Source organism: Glarea lozoyensis (assembly GCF_000409485.1).
Source record: "Glarea lozoyensis ATCC 20868 chromosome Unknown GLAREA8, whole genome shotgun sequence".
In the NCBI taxonomy this organism is placed as follows: domain Eukaryota; kingdom Fungi; phylum Ascomycota; class Leotiomycetes; order Helotiales; family Helotiaceae; genus Glarea; species Glarea lozoyensis.
Genome location: NW_007361003.1, coordinates 355,181 through 372,650, shown reverse-complemented (window position 1 = coordinate 372,650; position 17,470 = coordinate 355,181). Strand labels below are relative to the sequence as shown.

The window sequence follows — 17,470 nt, the reverse complement described above, 5'->3', positions numbered from 1 at the left end:
TGCAACTTCCTAAAAAGCGCGTTATTCATCCAGTATCTTGCTTCCTCTCTACTACACGGGGCATGTTTGGCTGGATAAATTGTTATGTTCATCAGGTTTGCACCTTCGCTTTTTAAGCAAGCTGTTATTCCGAGCATGCCATAGCAGTGTGACGAATCCCTCCCAGGCCGTTGCTTTTTCGACTTCATAATGAAGTAATGATGCATGATCTCAAGTGGACGTTTGACCGCGGCTTACCGAAGCGAACGCTGCTTTTTAATTGTCCGCCGAAACGGCCTTTTCCTGAGTATTTCAAATTAAACTAAACACTATGATGCAGACTTAAAAAGACTAAGCAAAACGTATTCCTGTATCTCTATATCCTTCATCTATACATTTTTGTCATCGTCGCACCCCTGAGAAACCGCTCGGCTAATTTCAAGCAGATTACTGATCCTAAGCGAAACAACATACCGGGACTCATCCCACTGCATTATGTGCTTGCGATAGTAATCATGGCGCTACCGTTGCAAAAGATCAGCGGAGAAGCCACTGGAGCCTCATTGCGGGCGCGTTGCGGGCTTTTGTGGGGGGTGCGGATCCTATCAGAATTGATGTATGTATGGTATGGCGTCTTTGCTGCTTGTTAATCTTGAGTGTTGTATAGGATTGAAGGTGTATAAGATGAGGATTGAAGGTCTATTGAATGGACTTTTGTTCATACAGAAAGAGGATCTTCAAAACGGTAGCTTTCTTATTCGAACTTTACCCAACGCTATTCATCTTCCAGACTACAAATCTTTCCCCTAGCCGGCATGAAGGATCTTATTAGAGAGGCCCCACTGGGTCAAGCACTTCGATTCGTATCCGGCAATCGCCTGTTCAAATACCCAGAAGAAGAACCCAACTTCGACATACCAATCCAATACATTACTCAACTAGATCCGGAAAAAGGATCCAAACCAACGCTCTCAAATTCCAACACCAGCAACTCTCATGCAGTTTCTGATACTCGCTCTAGCAACACCCCAGACAGCGACCTAGAAGCTCTCGGTATCAAAAGGACAAAGAGTAGAGCAGACACTCAACCCTACAGCAACGAACGGTTCGAAGTAGAACAACAACTCTCTCTCGAACGCACAAAGACCACACCTATCGTTCCCAAGAAAACCTCTGATGGAATCGTCCTCGTCGACTGGTATACCACCGACGACGCCGCTAATCCACAAAATTGGACCAGCGGCAAGCGAGGCTTCGTCACATTCCTACTCTGCGCATACACATGGGTTGTCTACACAGGCTCATCCATCTACGCCGCAAGTGAAGGTGGTGTAATGAGTCAATTCAGCGTCAACCCAACTGAAGCAGTCTTGCCACTTAGTCTTTATGTCCTCGCCTATGGCATCGGACCATTGGTATTCGCACCCTTAAGTGAGATTCCCAGCATCGGACGCAACCCAGTATACTACCTAACCTTCATCGTCTTCTTCGCGCTCTCATTCCCCACAGCCGTCGTCAACAACTTCGCCGGCCTCCTCGTCCTTCGCTTCCTCCAAGGCTTCTTCGGCAGTCCAGCACTGGCGAATGCAGGCGCGAGTTTCTCCGACATGTATTCCTTGCTATACGTCCCGTACCCGCTTTCCTGGTGGGTGTTTTCCGCGTGGGGAGGACCTGCTCTGGGTCCTTTGATGGCTGGATTTGCTGTTGCGGCCGAGAATTGGCGGTGGTCGCTTTGGGAGATTGTGTGGATGGCAGCGCCGATGTTGGTTGCGCTTCTGATTCTCCTGCCCGAGACGTCGACGCCGAATATCCTGCTTCGAAGAGCGCAGCGGCTTAGGAAACTTACTGGGAATGAGAGACTCCAGGCACAGAGTGAGATTGATCAAAAGAATATGAAGGCTTCCTCGATTCTGGTTGAGGCGCTTATCAAACCTATTGAGATTACCATTAAGGATCCTGCCATATTCTTTGTCAATATTTACACGGCTTTGTTTTATGGGATATATTATACATTTTTCGAAGGTAAGACCATCCTCCATTATCAGAACAAAACACATACTAATAACACACTCAAGTCTTTCCCCTAGTCTTCCCCCCAATGTACGGTTTCAACCTCGGCCAAATCGGACTCGCCTTTCTCGCCTGCCAAATAGGCGCAACCTTCGCGCTACTAATTTACTTTGCCTACCTACACTACTACATGATTCCCGACAACATCACCCACGGTCTCCGGGCACAAGAACACCGTCTCGTGCCCGCACTTTTCGGATCGTTTCTCCTCCCCATCGGCCTCTTCATCTTCGGCTGGACAGCCAACCCGTCGATCCACTACGTCGTTCCGCTCATCGGCGTTATCATCTTTGTGATGGGCACGTTCTTCGTCCTGCAAAGCATCTTCGTCTACGTCCCGCTTAGCTATCCGCAATACGCCGCGAGTCTGTTTGCGGGAAATGACTTGGTGAGAAGCGCGATGGCGGCGGGCAGTATCGTGTATGCGCGTCCACTGTTTGTTAATGAGGGGATTGGGAGGGGAGTGAGTGTTTTAGCGGGGCTGAGTACGTTGGGGGTCTTTGGGATGGTGGGACTTTATGTTTTTGGTGCTAGGTTGAGGGCGAGGAGTAAATTTGCTCAGGCTTGAGATGGTGTTGCATTTGGACGGTTAGGTGTTACGATGCTTTCGGATAGCGTGGCGTTTATGTATATTTAGTTAGGAATAGTTATAGATTTCTTTGAGTGTTATATAGAAAGGATAATGGCGGCATCGAGGTATTTAATGGATGGAACTTTTGCTTTATTCGCGATTGTACAGTGTGAAATTATGACATGCACTCAGTTGGACGGGCCACGGTAAAGTAGCAATATGATCCCCGAATCGCTATGTTTACTCAATCACTTTGAACAAATATACGATTGTCTCTATTGTGAAGGCTAAATATGTATACATTAGTAATGACAAAATTCTCGCAATCTACCAAACACAGCGATCCCTGGGCAAGACCTTGTTGCATCGAAGTCGTAAAGGGGCAGGCAATAAGGGAATTTAAGCGAGACCCAAATTTTGAACAGCCATCGTGATTCTTAACTTTACTGCATGAAGCAAAACACTTCGGTGTCTAACAAACTAAATCCCACTAATTGAAATCTATCAACTTGAATCGACCGATAAAACAGGGTTCAATATTTCGTCAATTACCGCTTAAGTCTTAAAAATTTCAACTTTACCATTTTTCCTAGACTTGCATGTAGGTTTATTCCATTTCGGTATCGGATGCATTATTAAAAGACAACTTAAAGCGTAGATAAGAGGAATGTTAAGATTTTCTGCATGCGTATCATCAAAGACAAGTTTTGTAATTGATAAATTCGAGTATCTCAACCATCCTTTATCAAAATCTCCGGAACAAAGAAACAACCGCATTCAGACACTTTTACTAATCAACCCTTTTAAATGTGAACAAAGACATAAACTCCCTTCCTAAATGCTTTTACCCGCAGATTCAGCATTTCGAACGAGAAAATCCTACAACACACTCGAACGAGTCTCAAACCCATCACATCATCGCATCCAGAATGAGCCGCCAACTCAGATCCCGCACCACCCCAACCAGCGTCCCTCCTCCTCCCCCCCGCAAAACCGCATCCCCCAAAAAGACACCCGTCCCTAAATCGCCCTATCCAAAACCGCCGCAACTACCTCCCTCCTCCTCCTCCTCAGAACTCTCCGATCTCCCAGAACAGCCTGGGTCAGATGATCCATCTTCCTCGTCATCCTCCAATGCATCATCAAATGGAGACGAGAGCTCCGACTCAAACGCAGAGTCCATCCCCGATCTCGACCACGAGAATCTACGCGAGGTACTCCGGATCGTGAACAAGAACTTTGGGGTCCTGGACCAGCGCGTGGGACGCTTAGAAGTGCGCTTGGAAGAGCGATGCGACGTGCTATGGGAGCGGGACAGCGAGTTATGGGGGCGTTTGAAGCGGGTGATTCGGAGTTTACGAGGGGGTGCGGATATTCCTGCACGAGGACACCGAGAAGAGCGAATCGGTAGGGTTGTTCGGGGTGGTGTGGGTAATGAAGCCAGACCGTTCCATGTCCCGGGTTTAAGAGATAGAGGTGAGGGGATTGTGATTGATCTTGTGGAGGATGAGGTGCCTGAGGAGGGGGATGGGAGGAGAGTACATCCTATTGAGCAGGCGGTTAGGGATGCGGTTGCGACGGTGGGGGTGGTGTGGTTTTTGTGGTCGCTTGGGACGATTGTTTTGGTTTGGTGGGTTGCTACTGCTAATGTTAGTAAGTGGGATAGGATTCGATAAGGGGTGGAAGGTGGAAAGGGGAAGTGATGGGTTTTTATCTTTTGTTAGTTTTGTAATTGGAGTTTGAGTTTGGGTTTTTCTTTTGTATGCGAGCGGTGAAGAACCTGTGGAATAAACGTGTAGTTACTCTGGAGCTCAAGTTAGAAATACAAGGTTATAATCTTTCAATCTAAAGTATTTTGAACTTTCATTTGATATATCTGTGACTCACAAGTTAGGAAACGTAGATGGTTAATCGTAAGTCAGTGATGCGAATCCAGATCCCAGATAGTCTGTAGCTGAAGTGACGCCGTTCAACTCTTTTGCTCGAATCCTACAAATAATTTCTGTTTTATAGTTCTTGGATAGAGAAATCTTTATTTACTGAGTGACTGGTAGTATTATGTTATTTACGGATACCAAGAGGAGGACGGATGGAAGCGATCCAATCACGGTGCATATTCCAAATTTATTAGCACCAGAACAACTCAAGTCAACAGAAATGGCCTACACATTCCACTTTGAAGCGTCGTAAGAGGAGTCAATAATTTCCTTTTTATGTGTTGAAACCACAGATCATCTACATTTAAAGTGACATGATCAAATTTTGTTACTCGAGACGTTCAGATTAATTGTTAGATATATCACAAGTAATTATTCTTGCACAGGTAGAATTAGTTACCATGGTACTTGCAAAAACCTGTTAGTGCTAAGTTGGCTCTTTACAACTAGCCACTTTACTAGCTGTACAACTTCGAAATGGTCAAGCATGCTTATTATAAAGTATTTTCATTTAATTTGATTTTGGTATACCCAAGCAACTTTCTCCACTCCCACCCCTCTTCTACAAAAACCAACTAAACGCCACAGCAACGACACCAACAACAGCCGCACCCATCAAGCTTCCACCCTCTCTATGCGCAGCACTCTTCGTCGTCGTCGAGTTCGCAGTCGTATTAACAACAGCAGCTTGCGAACCACCAGGAGTGACATACGCCCCGCTCACACCCGTACTATTCATGCAAACCTCCGAAGACAGCGCAGTGGCAGCAGCCGCGAACGTGATATCGGCGCACTGTTCCCTCATTAGCCCCCGTTTCCTCATCACTACATAGATGCGAATATGGACAAACTTACATTATACAAAGCACTCCCACTAGCACCACCCGTCACAACCTGCAACGTCGCATTCAAGCCCTCGGTAACCACCAATCCAGCGGGCAATTTCACCTGCGGAATACAGAACGTGCCGTTCCCCGTGACGTTGAGGAGGGAGGTGGTGATGGACATGTTGCCCGGGAACGCTGGGTAGTCGGTTCCGATGCCTAGGTTGAGGTAGACGTAGGTCCATGGGTGGTGGAGGTCGAGGGCGACGGCGCCGCCGGTGAGGGGCCATAGGGTGCGGTTTGTGCGGGCGGTTTGGTTTACTCCTGCGCCTTGAAGATTGCGTTAGTGAGGAAAGTGAAGGGAATGGGAATGGGGGGGGACGGACATGGGTAAATCCATTGAGAGGCCGGTGCTTCGAAGGAATCACCGCGCATTTCTGGGGATTCGATGGAGAAGTGAGCGGATGCTGTTGCGAGCAAAGATGCTGCGAGGAGAAGGGTTTGGGCGAGCATCTTGAAGATCTATTGGTGTTCTGAGATCAATTCGGATGTAGATCGAGGGTTGAAGATAAAGAGAGAAACCACAGGGGGAATCACAAGTTCTTGTACTCCCTCTCAATCCCCCTCGAATACCCTCACTCCCGTCTCCCCCACCACCTACATATATCTCTTACCCAATCACCATGCCTCCTCAGAACATTCACCACATCCTCGGGTTGCTGCAGCAGCAAACATAGCACAAACTTGCTCGCCAAGACCTGCGAGGCTATCGAACCCTTCAAAAGAATTTTGTTTGCTCGGCTTGTGTATCCAATGAATCGACTCACTTGACCAGGTCGATGGGATAACTTGCTCACAAGAACTGCGAGGCTGAGAAGTGTAGATGCGCAAAGTACCTGCATGCGGAACATGGGGCGTGGATGCCAAGCGAGAAACTTGCTCATTTGAACTCATATTAACGCCGAGGTATTATTAAAATCTGGGTTGTGAATGGGGGTTCCTGTTATTTTATTTTATTTATTGGTTTTGTTTGGGAATTCTGAGAGAGGTTTCTTTTACTTGTTTGAGGATTTTTCAGGTGCTGTGATGGTTGATGGGAGGTATACTTGAGGTATCGCCGGATTGGGAGATGGTTAAGCGAGGACGATTCGCTTCGAGGCCTGCTTTGGGTGAATGAGGTGAGATGGATATCTTCATTCAATACGTTTCCTGCTCTTGTTATCAGGTCTTGTGAAAATGGCATTATAAGCTTTGTTTCTCAGCTACTGGTGGGAGAGTTTTCCGAACTAAGGAGGAAATGAGTGTTTACTTATAGCTTTCTCCAGGTAAGTCACTCTCTGTTCATCTCACGGCACATCTCCTCAGGGAATTTGTCTAAGTTATCTAATTAAAAACTATTAGATACATCTTAGATCTGATTTCCACAGCTTTGAAACGTCCGTAGAGAGCTATGTTCAAAATTAAACCACTCTTACTCCAGAAAATGCGCAGCAACAAGACTGCCCGCCACGTTCTTAAGAACCTCAAAAACAATATTCCACCCACTTACCTAGTAGCCCGAGAAAATAACAACTCCTAGACCGTACTTCTCATCCAAGTCCTCCAAACCACACCCCCCCAGAACCACCCTACCGCACAACAAAAAACCCACTAACAAACATCCCCTTCTCCTTCTCCTCATCCCCGGGACTTCTAATCCCCACACTCGAAAGACTAACCTTCCCCAACTGTCCCAACGCCACACCCTTCACATCAGAAACACCACCCACAAACTTCGCAAAGCCCTGCAGTTTCTCACCCCGTCGTAGCGCAGCCGCTGCCTCGGGACTCCACGCCATTTCATCGAGCACCATCATCGCCATGGCGCGGTCGTCGAAATCGACGTAGTTGAGCTCGGGAATGGCGCCGGGGATTGGGATGGGTGCAGCACCGTAGGATACGGGGGGAGGGGCGCGAAGGTAGCCCATGAGTTCTATTTCGACAGAGGAGAGTGGGGGGATGGAAGTGTCGATTTCGGAGAGGAGTTGGAGGGAAAAGAATAGCTTGTTTGCGGAGGAGATGGTTGCGCGTTGGAGTTGTGCGGATGTGGGGGGGAGGGCATGGAGGATTATGGATTGCCAGGTTGAATCTACGCTCTCTTCGGACTTTTTGGGGGGTGAGAAGCGTGCCCATCCGAAGTATGAGCCGATGATGTTGGGAGCGAAGTTGGAGACGTCGGAGAGGGTCATGGCGAATTGCGGGTCGGGATATTCTTCTGGTTGGAGGATGTATGGTGTTTGGGTTCGTGCTGTGAGGTGGATGGGGTAGAGTTTTCCTGGACCGTTTTGGAGTGAAATTTCGACGCCTCCAACGACGATGACCGACTCGCCAAGTACCTGTTCAAAATCAGCAGATACTTATAGAAGCACAGGATGTTTCTTACCATGGCAGTAGTATCACCCGCCGCCTCCGCCGCCATCGCAGCCCCCTTTTCCATAACCGCCAAGGAAGTTTTAGCAGCTCGAGATTCAGCCATCTTCGTCACAGAGCTCATGACAGCCTTCACTTTCTTATTTGTGGTGACCTTTTGGAGTTTCTCGGTAACTGCGATGGCTGCATAGGCAGTTCCAGCCGCAGTTTTAATACTCGTTTGAACTGCCATCGTGCCGACCTCGAGGGGCATCGATAATAGACTTGCTCCCCTCAGGCAGTGAGCGTTCATGGACAGAGAGAAAAATCGAAATGTGGGACTGGTGCACAACACTTTCTTCTTCTCGCCGGCGCAGATGACGAATTGGTAGTAACCATCTTCAACCACTGCTGGAATACGGATAATTGCCGTCTCTCTAAGGATATGCTTTTGTCTCTCTTTACCCAAAGAGCGTTTCCTGAATTTGGCGATGCTCTTTTGATATTTGTCTTCCTTCTGGGGAGACAACGAGGAAGCTTCAAGACGTAAGTTCGGCGTCACCTCGAGCCAATTCCCATTACTACCAAAGAAAGCTTTAGCTTTCATGCCGGCTTCCCCGCTCCAACCTCTCATTTGCAACCAGATAGTTCGGTTTTCGGGCAAAGGTTTAGCTGCGAAGATACTAATGGCAAGTTCGGTTTTAGTGCCGTTGTACCTGACAATGCCGGATGAATGTTGGATGACGCTGAAATGCTTGTTGCTTTCTACTGGGTGCGGGACAAAGTTGTCAATGCGGTCAGCGGTTTGTTTGAATGCTCTGGATGCGAAATTGACTTCTTTTGTATTGGGGGTTCCGGGTGAGCTGCCATCAGTGCCGGCGGTAATAGGTAAAGTCTGAGCTCTGTTGACTAGAGTTTTGACTGATAATTTGCTGAAACTGCTAACAACACTGGTGCTAGAGGCGGTAGGACTTAGAACAAGAGTTTCAGCCGAAGCGTCAACATTCTCGTAAACCTGCTCTTCCATCCCCAACTTCTCCGTGTTGCGTCGAAACATGTCGTCCGACGGCTGGTTTTGAAACTGCGAATGTTGTTGTATTTCTCGAGTCCGAACCTGTACAACTTCCTTTCTATAAATTTTAGGTCGAGGAGGCAATGGAGGAACAATCATCGCATTATTGTATCCTTGTCTCTGATACTCCCGACTGCTGTGAATGGGTGCCATTTGTCGACCATTGTGAATGGGCCATTCCTGACCCATCCTCTCATTGGGCCGTCCGTCTCGATGGCCATGATTTTGCGCCCAAAGATTCACTTCCGGAGAACTCTTATACGACCTTAAAGGCTTTCGCGGGACTTTGAATTGACTTGAACCCGATTGAATCGGCGGCGTCTGAGAATCACATCTTGGAGGCAGCGGAGGCCTCACGGGTGCCGGCTCCTCAAAATAATAGTCGTCTAGGAAATCAGTCTCTGAATAAGGGGGCGGTGGTTCCTCTTCATCTATCTGATAATGACTCGGTCGAAACGCCATAGTTCAAACAATGAAAATATATGTACAGAGATGAAAAGAACATGGTGAAGGACTGTCGTTGAGATGAACAAGATGAGTGTCTCGCCAATGTGACGATTCCAGGGGTTGATTTCTCTTGGGATTTCTGGGGTATTTTAAGCGAGATCCACATTCCTGGATTTGGGGTGCGGTTCGAAGTGGATCGTCTCCTAATCAGGTAAACAGTACGCAAAAACATCAATTGATCTTGAGAATTGCTGTAAATTGTTTGGCCACTTCGAAACAATGTCCTAAAAGCAGGAAATGCGCCATCAGACACGCGGCAAGCAGTAAATTGACCCGTCATCAATTTCCATCTTACGAGCAGAAGGATATTCCTTCGCCAATTACACAGGAAGCAGTGATTTGGCCATCTTCACCTTCCCCCATCTATTTAGCCACAAGCACGTAATGCATCACGAAAAGTCTTACATACTTGTTCGCGGATGATGTAGACAAACTGGAAGTCGAGGGTAATGTTAATCTGACCACTGAGTGCCACATGAAGTCTTGTTTTGACTCACACATAGTCACCAGTAATCCATTCAACAGTCCAACCTTCAGTATCCAGAATTCACCAAAAGAATGGAATTATCCTATTTTATTGCCACATCAAGGGTATAAACCACCATCATCAAATCCCATAATATCAATCTCAATACACCCTTTTTCATCCCACCATTTCAAACCTGGAATTCACAACTCCCACCCCCCAAACGCCTTTTAAAAACACCACCCTCACAACCCCACTACCTCCACATATCCATCTGACTACCCCTCTTCCCCCTCTCCCCCGCCGAACTACTCGGTCTCCTCCCATCCTCCGACGGCACCTTCAACAACCCGCCAAACCCATTCCCGACAATAATACTCTTCCGTGCCCCCGCATTCGCAGCCCACGGTTTCGCAATGCTATCACTCAATCCATAACTACTGATCGGGCGTGGGGCGCTCGCGCTTCCAGAGCGGTTGTGTCCTCTCGGCGGTTCGACTTTCGAGAAATTCCACTCCATTTCGTCGAGGCCTTTGCTGTAGACTTCTAGTTCTTGGCGCAGGACCGGCCTGGCGTGAACCATGTTTGCGAAGGGGTTGTTGGAGGAGAGACGGTTTTGGGTTGGGGAGGAGGCGTAGGGTTGAGGGACGTGTGAAGGGTCGGATTGGAAGGGGGCGGTAGGGGGTGCGAGGCCGATGAGGGATTCGGGGAAGTCGGGATCGCGGACGTAAAGTTCACGGAGATTAGGGAGGCCGCGGGAGAGGAGGGAGGAGGTGAGATAATTATAGTAGCTTGAGGTGGTATTGTTGTAGGAGCTGGTGGATGCGCTGGCGGTGATTTCGTAGTGGAATGTTCGGAGGGATTTGGAGGATAGAGGGGGGATGCCGGCTGGTAGGGAGGTGGATACGCTTTCGACGATTGTGAGATTTTGTAGGATTGGAGCCAGGTCTAATATTGGTTTCAGTGTTGTTGGATGAACGCCTGTTTCTGTAAAAGACAATGTCTTTAATGTATGCTGTACGTCTCGTCGCTGCAGCCAAGCAGTCATCCCTTCCACCGTTATGTTGGGTACGTTTTCGAGGAGGAGCTCTTTCAGGGCGGGAAAGGGAGGGAGGTAATCGTTATGCTGAAGTATCCGGTCATTAAATGCCTCCATATCCGTAACTTTGATCGCATGTAATTGTGGCAGACGTCCCAGTGCTTGCCGCAGTATCGACGGATCCATATTCAATCTCGACAACTCCAAGACCTCCAAATTCCGCCATAGTGTCCCCGTTACCAGCAATTCCAAATTCTTCTCCGACCCCTCTTTATATGCCATTTTCCTAATATCTGGACATCTTGACTGCAGCTCCAACCTAAGAGGCTGACAACTCAAGTCATCCGTAAAGAATCCTTCTGGGAGATCCAGATACCGCAAATTCGGGCAGACTGCTACCGTCCGCGCCAGATCCGGCTTACAAGTCTCTCTCGTCATATACGGCGTCTTCAAATACTGCACCCTCAGCGCATACGTATCCCAATACTCCCTCAAAGTTCTAGACAGCAGTATAAGTCTCGCCCTCGCCGTATCTTCTGGTTCCGCATTTCGATTCAACTTCGTCCTGCGTTTCCTCTTCTCGGCCAGTATATCCTCCAACGGACAATAATGCACCGCATCAATCCTAATACTATGATACCTGCACACAATCAGCCTCGTCCCCTAAACCCCCCCAAGCATAAACACAAGAAAAAGCCAAACTCACAAAACACTCCCCGCAACCTCCCTCCACCGTCTCGACACCCGCGCACAATGCGCCAAATCCCTCAAATCACACAACGGACACGTATCCTCGACCGCGCTCCCCTCGGAGCTCTCGAAACTCTCGTCGCGGGCATGCGGACACACGTGCGCGAAGATACACTGCAGCACCTTCGGCGGCAGCTGCGCAACTAGTCGTCCCGAGGCGCTCGACGCCAGCGGGCTGCGCGCGAATGCGTCCCACGGAATCGAGACCGGCGCGTCGGCGTGGCCCAGCGATTTCGACTTCTTCTTGCGGAACCACTTCATGATGTTGAATTTCGCCAGGTTTGCGGTTGGAATCACCACTGAGGTGGTGAGTCGCGGGTTTAGTAGATGGGGATGGGATGGGAATGGATGGGGGATGGATCCCTGAAGCGTCAGGGGTGGGCGAATCAGGATGCGGGAGCAGGCTATTTGGAGTGCCACGAGGATTTTTTTGGGCGTTTAGTTTTGAGGATCAGGAACAAGATGATGGTGATGGGAGAAAGTTAAGTATATTTCAGCTTCGCCGTCCGTTATATTGTTGTTGTCGTGAATATTGATCTCACCGCCGCGCTAGACCTGATTCACATTGTGCGATGAGAACAATCAACAGCTTCTGTGGATCCTTACACATCCAGGCCGTTCCGTTTACGAGTGGCACAATGTAATCAGTGGTCGTACACTATCCATCCAACAGAAGCCTGGTCCAACATTGTCAAAAAATCCCAAGTTTGCGGATACTTCCTAACTTAAAATAGCCGGGAAAGCGGGTTCTGGAATTGCGGCGTGTAAAAAGTTTCTTCCTGATACGGTTAAGAGCACAAGACTTATTGCGGCGTGGAGCTCAGGAACGGAATCCCATAGTCAGTCAGGTATGTGGTTTTCTTTGTTATCTAGACACGCGACAGTTTTTGGATTTGGCATTTCTTTGTCCTCCTTTGTCCGACTTAGCATTTGTGTCACACAACGTGTCTGTAACCCGGTAAATTGAGATCAGGATGGGAAAGGATCAAGGAGCCTGGAATGTGAGTCTTGCTATGTTCTTTATCTTGTTGTTGGTTACTGTTTGAGTTGTTGGTTGCGGATCATTTCTTCCGCTTCACTCTTAAACCGAAGGTTCATCTTACAAAGGGCAAGCTGAGATACCCTGGCGTATCCAAATCATTCTCTTTCCAGTACTTTTTTGCAGGTCAAGATATAGAGCATTGGGTTATTAGTCACTCGATTCAATCTACAACATCAGGATGAAAATTATCGGTATGTCATAAGAATAATTGATCTTGCTGGGAGCAATACCCCAAGTAATGAAACAAGCGAATCATGGGTAGATATTTGTTTTATTCTATAGTATGCTAAGCTTAATATTTTGCGTATCGTAAAAAGTCATGACGAGATAGTATTTATGTCGGCTATATCAATAATATCATGTTCCCTTCCATCCCCAACCACGAAAATCATATCTTTAACTCCCCTTGAATCAAAATCTCTACCCCAAGCCCCTTTCATAGCATTCAATTTCTTTAAAAATCATCATTTCCCCATCCACTTTCATCCACCCTCATCCACCCCCAAAATCAACCCTGGCAACTCCTCGAGCAACTACACCCACCCTCAACGGCCTCTCCCTTCAATCTCGCCTCCTCATGCCCCTTCAAAACCGGCGCCGCAACCACCTCAATCCAAGCCCGAAAAGAGCTTCGATTCTTCGTAATCCACTTCTCCACATGTTCCCAACACCACGTCCCCGCAATCTCATCCGGCGAAACGCTGAAGACCGCCAGATACTCATGTCTATACCAATTATCCGGACCGTAGATATTCGGATCGCCACATTTCGGCGTGATCTTGTAAAATTCCAGTTGTTCCATCATCGAGAGCAGCGGAAGGCCCTTTGCGATTCGAGCTTTCGGGTTGACCATGACGAGTTTGGTGACTGATGCGATTTTCTTTTTTTCTTGTTTCCTTTTCGATTCTGGGGCTCGTTTGTTGAAGATTTCATTGTGATCGCTACTGAAGGAGATAAAAGGGGTTTGCTTACGGTTTGCGTAATCGGCATGGTTGGCAATATGATGTGATCGGCGCTCTGGCGTGTCTAGACGGACTTCGTCTTTGAATGAGATGAGGCCTTCCGAGGCTTTACGAAGCTTACTACAGGACGAGTCGTCACTTATCCGCCAGAGCGCTCCGTAGGGGAATGAATTGATTGTTTTCATATCCTTTTCATAGCTCGATTCGGTTGGCATCCAAGGATTCTCTGCTTCTGCATCGTGGTCCTTGGACTTTGGTAATAGCTTTACTAACCGGCCGACTTGTTCTTTGGTTCTTGGGCGTTTAACGGGATCATTGGTTCTACTGGTCACAACCCTCTCAGTCGCCATCTTGTACTTCTCAGCCATCGTGAAAAGAAGATTGACGTAGTATTTCCGTTCGCCTTCAGGTATGTATTGTAAAATCTTTTCGATGGCGATTGCTTTCAATGTGGCGAACTTCATGTTTTCAAGAAATTTGGCGTAATATTGTTGTACTTTGCCGTCGATAAAGAGCTTGCAAGGGCGGTTTGCGCGTCTGATGCCATCAAAGTTGGTCGTACTTCCGTCGTTGTATTTCGTGTCGGGGGCCTGAGTTAGCTTAGATTGGATGTCGCCTTCTTCTCCCCTAGTATCAAATTCATTTTCATTCGACTCTTCTTCCTCTTCCTTCTTTGTGTCGGACGTCAGTGATTTGATATCTTCGTCGCTATCTCCTGTATTTAGATCGCTAGAGAAGCTCGACGCGGCGGATTTATCCATCTCAGGGTCCACAACCAAGACACCCGCAGGCCTTCCAGCGTAATCAATCACCAGCTGCTCAATCTCTGGTGTTTTTACCTCAACTTTCGGCCTCTTCACCTTAACCTCCTCCTCGAACTCCTCTAAATCATCCTCTTCTCCCCCTTCCTCTTCCTCGATCACTTTTCTTTTCCTTTCACTGACCCCAGAAATACCCTTACATTTCTCCCCCAACGTGAAAACATCATCAAGAAATCGCTTGCGTTGATCTTCAGGCAAATGAGACACATCTCTCATTAACCTTAGGGTTAGGGTAGCTGGTGAGGTATGGGTAACGAAGCAAGGATAGTACTTGACTTCGACCTTGCCGTCTACATCGATCATCGAAGGTCTTTTTGATGTTGGGATGTTCTTTTGGGGGTTTGACTTTCGCGAAGAAGATTTGTGAGATGACTTTAATCGAGCCATGTTTTTTGGACTAGTTGCTTCTGATTTTTGCTACTTTCTGATTTGACGATAAATATCTGCTTCCGCTTGGTATTTGAAGCTTTCCAGTGTAATTTCTCAAGCGCAAAGGTGAAGAGAACTCTTGTTGAGAGGATCTAGCAAGAATAAAACTTGAAGTTGCTGAGAGCTGAGCTGTGATAGTTGCGAATCTGGTGTTATTGATTAGTCGTACTTCAAAGAAGTCGAAGATGAATGATAACTGTTGAAGTGAGAATTAGACTCTCAGTGATAAATACGAGAATAGAGATCAATTAGTTGCGTAGAATAAGAAGAAGGATCGTAGATAAAGCTAGATGATGATCGGCAGTATCGAAGATGGGTGTTGTAGATGTAAGATATGGGTTGAGTATGTAATAAATGTAAAGTTTGAGAGAAAGATGGAGATGTTTGAAGATGAGAGTTGATTGAGGTGGTTAAATAGTCTTCTGACGCTAGCGTATCATGTTATGAGGCAGGTACGCTCTGGAAGATGTGGGTTAAGAATTGTAAATAAGTGAGATAAGTCTTCGGCTGATGATGTTGAAGGTGAGGGAATTCAAACCGATAATTGAGCGATTGTTGATGGCGAAAGAAGTGAGATCGATTCGATGATCTTCACCCATCATTGATCCTCATCCACAAAAGCAAACACCTCCTTCGACTCACTTAACCCAAACCTCCATGTCCCCTCCTCAAACCCCTTCCTCAAACTAACCTCGACTTCCACCTCTTGATCCGGCTCCATGACCGCCGCCGCAACCCCCGTATTCCTCGTCGTCGGCATCGTCCACTTCCCCGTCACAGGCTTCAACTCAAATCTCACAACACACATCGCAACCATGGCCAAAATCTCCGTCGTCGCAAAGTGTCTACCAGGGCACAACATGGTCCCGCCCCCAAAAGCGCGAAAGCCAGATGCAGACGCTTTCTTCATGTTTGAAGAACGCAAGAATCGATGTGGATTGAACTCCTCGACGTCAGGTCCCCAAATTGCAGCGTCCATATGCACGACTCTCGCAGGCATCTGTACGAGGGCGTCTTTTTTGAGCAGGTATTTCCCGTCGAGGATTGTGTCTTCCATGACTTGACGGACGGAACTGATCATACCTCTATGACGGAGCGTTTCCTGGAAGGCGGAAGCGAGAAGTGGGCATTTGGATTTGACTTTCGTCAAGTCGAGGAGACGAGTGAGGGAACCGTCTACATTCTTGGACGTTTCAAGTGTGGGATCGAGCTCGGCGCGGATATCGTTCAGAAGTGCCGGGTTGGAGTAGATGAAGAAGAGGAGCCAGAACATGGAAGGATTGGTGTTGACGAGTAGGGCGATGCACATTGCGACTTCGAAGCGGGCGATATCTAGGATTGGAATTCCATACTGGGCGTTGATACGATGGCGGCCTTGGATAAGAGGTGAGCCTTTCATGTGGTTGTCGTTTTGCAGGTAGGTCTTAAAACTATGAGCGACCCTTTCTCGTGCGGCGAGGCCTTTGCGGGCGAGTAACGAAGGAAAGAGTCCGATGATTACGGAGAGGAAGTTGTCTTCGAATTCCCTGGATTATATCAGTATATCCTGGTTTGTGTGATTTAAAAAGCGATATCATACCAAAACGCCTCTTTGATGCTTTTCTTCTTGAAAGGGTTCTCAGGACCATAGATAGCATTAGTCGTCGCCTGCGTCACACAATCCTTGATCCACGACTTCAAAGAAAGCTTCATTGGCGTTTTTCCTCGAGCGCCTTTAGTTACTTCATCCAAAGCCCTTCCAATCGTCGCCATCATATCTTTATTCATCGCATCCAGCGTTGCACCAGGTGCCATTACCTCTCTTATCATGGGGTTAACATCGGCAAAAACACTACCCACTCCTCCATCACCATGAACATTCGTCATGACAATCTCCCTCGTAGTCTCTGCAGCTCCACATGCAAGCGTCGACATTTTACCAGCCACTGGAAAGAACGAGAGTGCCCTATATTGCTTTTGCACCTGCTGGATGAGCGGGAGGGAGTTGACGATATACAACGTCTTGCCGGGCATCAACATAGTCAGAATTGGAGCGCTTTTAGTTTTTCGACTACTCTTATCAGTAACGTATTTTCTTATAAAACTTTGAAACTCACTAGATGGATAAAGGATAATCATGCTTCTGTCGCAACATCCCAAATGCATGCTCAAAATACGGGATGCTGGTCGGTGCAAGCGGTGGTTCTCGTGGGTCTTGCTTTCCGATCAACACTTTTTGTAGCACGAATAAGATGGTGCAGATACCAACGAAGGTACCCAAGACCGTCTTTGCTATAATCCCGTCCATTATGAAGAACAACGTAGAATTGATGAGGTCTACACCGTCGCCGACAGGTCGTTGGTTTTGTACGACTGGGAGACACGCTAATGCACATCCCCATGGGATGCGCCGCATCGGCTGATAAGCTGGAAGCTAATAGGTGGGGTTTACGGGTAGTTCAGGTACCCAATTGACGTTTCTTTTGGGACAACAACATTTTGCTTGGATGGATCTTTTCCTTCTTTTACATTCTGTATTATGCATTTGCATTCTCACTCACGATAACTACCTGGTGGTAAAGCTTTTCTTCTTATGGAATCGACACTTACGATCGCACATTATTGACAAAATTG

General features: G+C 47.6%; 7 protein-coding genes across 7 annotated transcripts; 2 read left to right on the top strand and 5 right to left on the bottom strand.

The window, feature by feature from the left end:
- Positions 1-794: 794 nt before the first annotated feature.
- Positions 795-2,617, top strand: GLAREA_11503 (MFS general substrate transporter; the record flags this gene model as incomplete). The annotated part of the gene is made up of 2 exons (XM_008089646.1): positions 795-2,001; positions 2,055-2,617. The coding sequence occupies 2 exons, from the start codon at positions 795-797 to the stop codon at positions 2,615-2,617; spliced, it is 1,770 nt and encodes a 589-aa protein (XP_008087837.1).
- Positions 2,618-3,549: 932 nt separating this feature from the next.
- Positions 3,550-4,296, top strand: GLAREA_11502 (uncharacterized protein; the record flags this gene model as incomplete). The annotated part of the gene is made up of 1 exon (XM_008089645.1): positions 3,550-4,296. The coding sequence occupies one exon, from the start codon at positions 3,550-3,552 to the stop codon at positions 4,294-4,296; it is 747 nt and encodes a 248-aa protein (XP_008087836.1).
- An 823-nt stretch (positions 4,297-5,119) lies between these two features.
- GLAREA_11501 (uncharacterized protein) lies at positions 5,120-5,894 on the bottom strand (the record flags this gene model as incomplete). Its single annotated transcript, XM_008089644.1, has 3 exons — positions 5,120-5,350; positions 5,413-5,711; positions 5,768-5,894. The coding sequence occupies 3 exons, from the start codon at positions 5,892-5,894 to the stop codon at positions 5,120-5,122; spliced, it is 657 nt and encodes a 218-aa protein (XP_008087835.1).
- A 1,115-nt stretch (positions 5,895-7,009) lies between these two features.
- Positions 7,010-9,303, bottom strand: GLAREA_11500 (LipA and NB-ARC protein; the record flags this gene model as incomplete). Its single annotated transcript, XM_008089643.1, has 2 exons — positions 7,010-7,756; positions 7,804-9,303. 2 exons carry the CDS (start codon positions 9,301-9,303, stop codon positions 7,010-7,012), a joined length of 2,247 nt encoding a protein of 748 aa, XP_008087834.1.
- Positions 9,304-10,070: 767 nt separating this feature from the next.
- On the bottom strand, positions 10,071-11,864 carry GLAREA_11499 (RNI-like protein; the record flags this gene model as incomplete). The annotated part of the gene is made up of 2 exons (XM_008089642.1): positions 10,071-11,493; positions 11,560-11,864. 2 exons carry the CDS (start codon positions 11,862-11,864, stop codon positions 10,071-10,073), a joined length of 1,728 nt encoding a protein of 575 aa, XP_008087833.1.
- A 1,289-nt stretch (positions 11,865-13,153) lies between these two features.
- Positions 13,154-14,815, bottom strand: GLAREA_11498 (uncharacterized protein; the record flags this gene model as incomplete). The annotated part of the gene is made up of 1 exon (XM_008089641.1): positions 13,154-14,815. One exon carries the CDS (start codon positions 14,813-14,815, stop codon positions 13,154-13,156), a length of 1,662 nt encoding a protein of 553 aa, XP_008087832.1.
- Positions 14,816-15,455: 640 nt separating this feature from the next.
- GLAREA_11497 (Cytochrome P450) lies at positions 15,456-17,144 on the bottom strand (the record flags this gene model as incomplete). Its single annotated transcript, XM_008089640.1, has 3 exons — positions 15,456-16,383; positions 16,437-16,907; positions 16,954-17,144. 3 exons carry the CDS (start codon positions 17,142-17,144, stop codon positions 15,456-15,458), a joined length of 1,590 nt encoding a protein of 529 aa, XP_008087831.1.
- Positions 17,145-17,470: the final 326 nt, after the last annotated feature.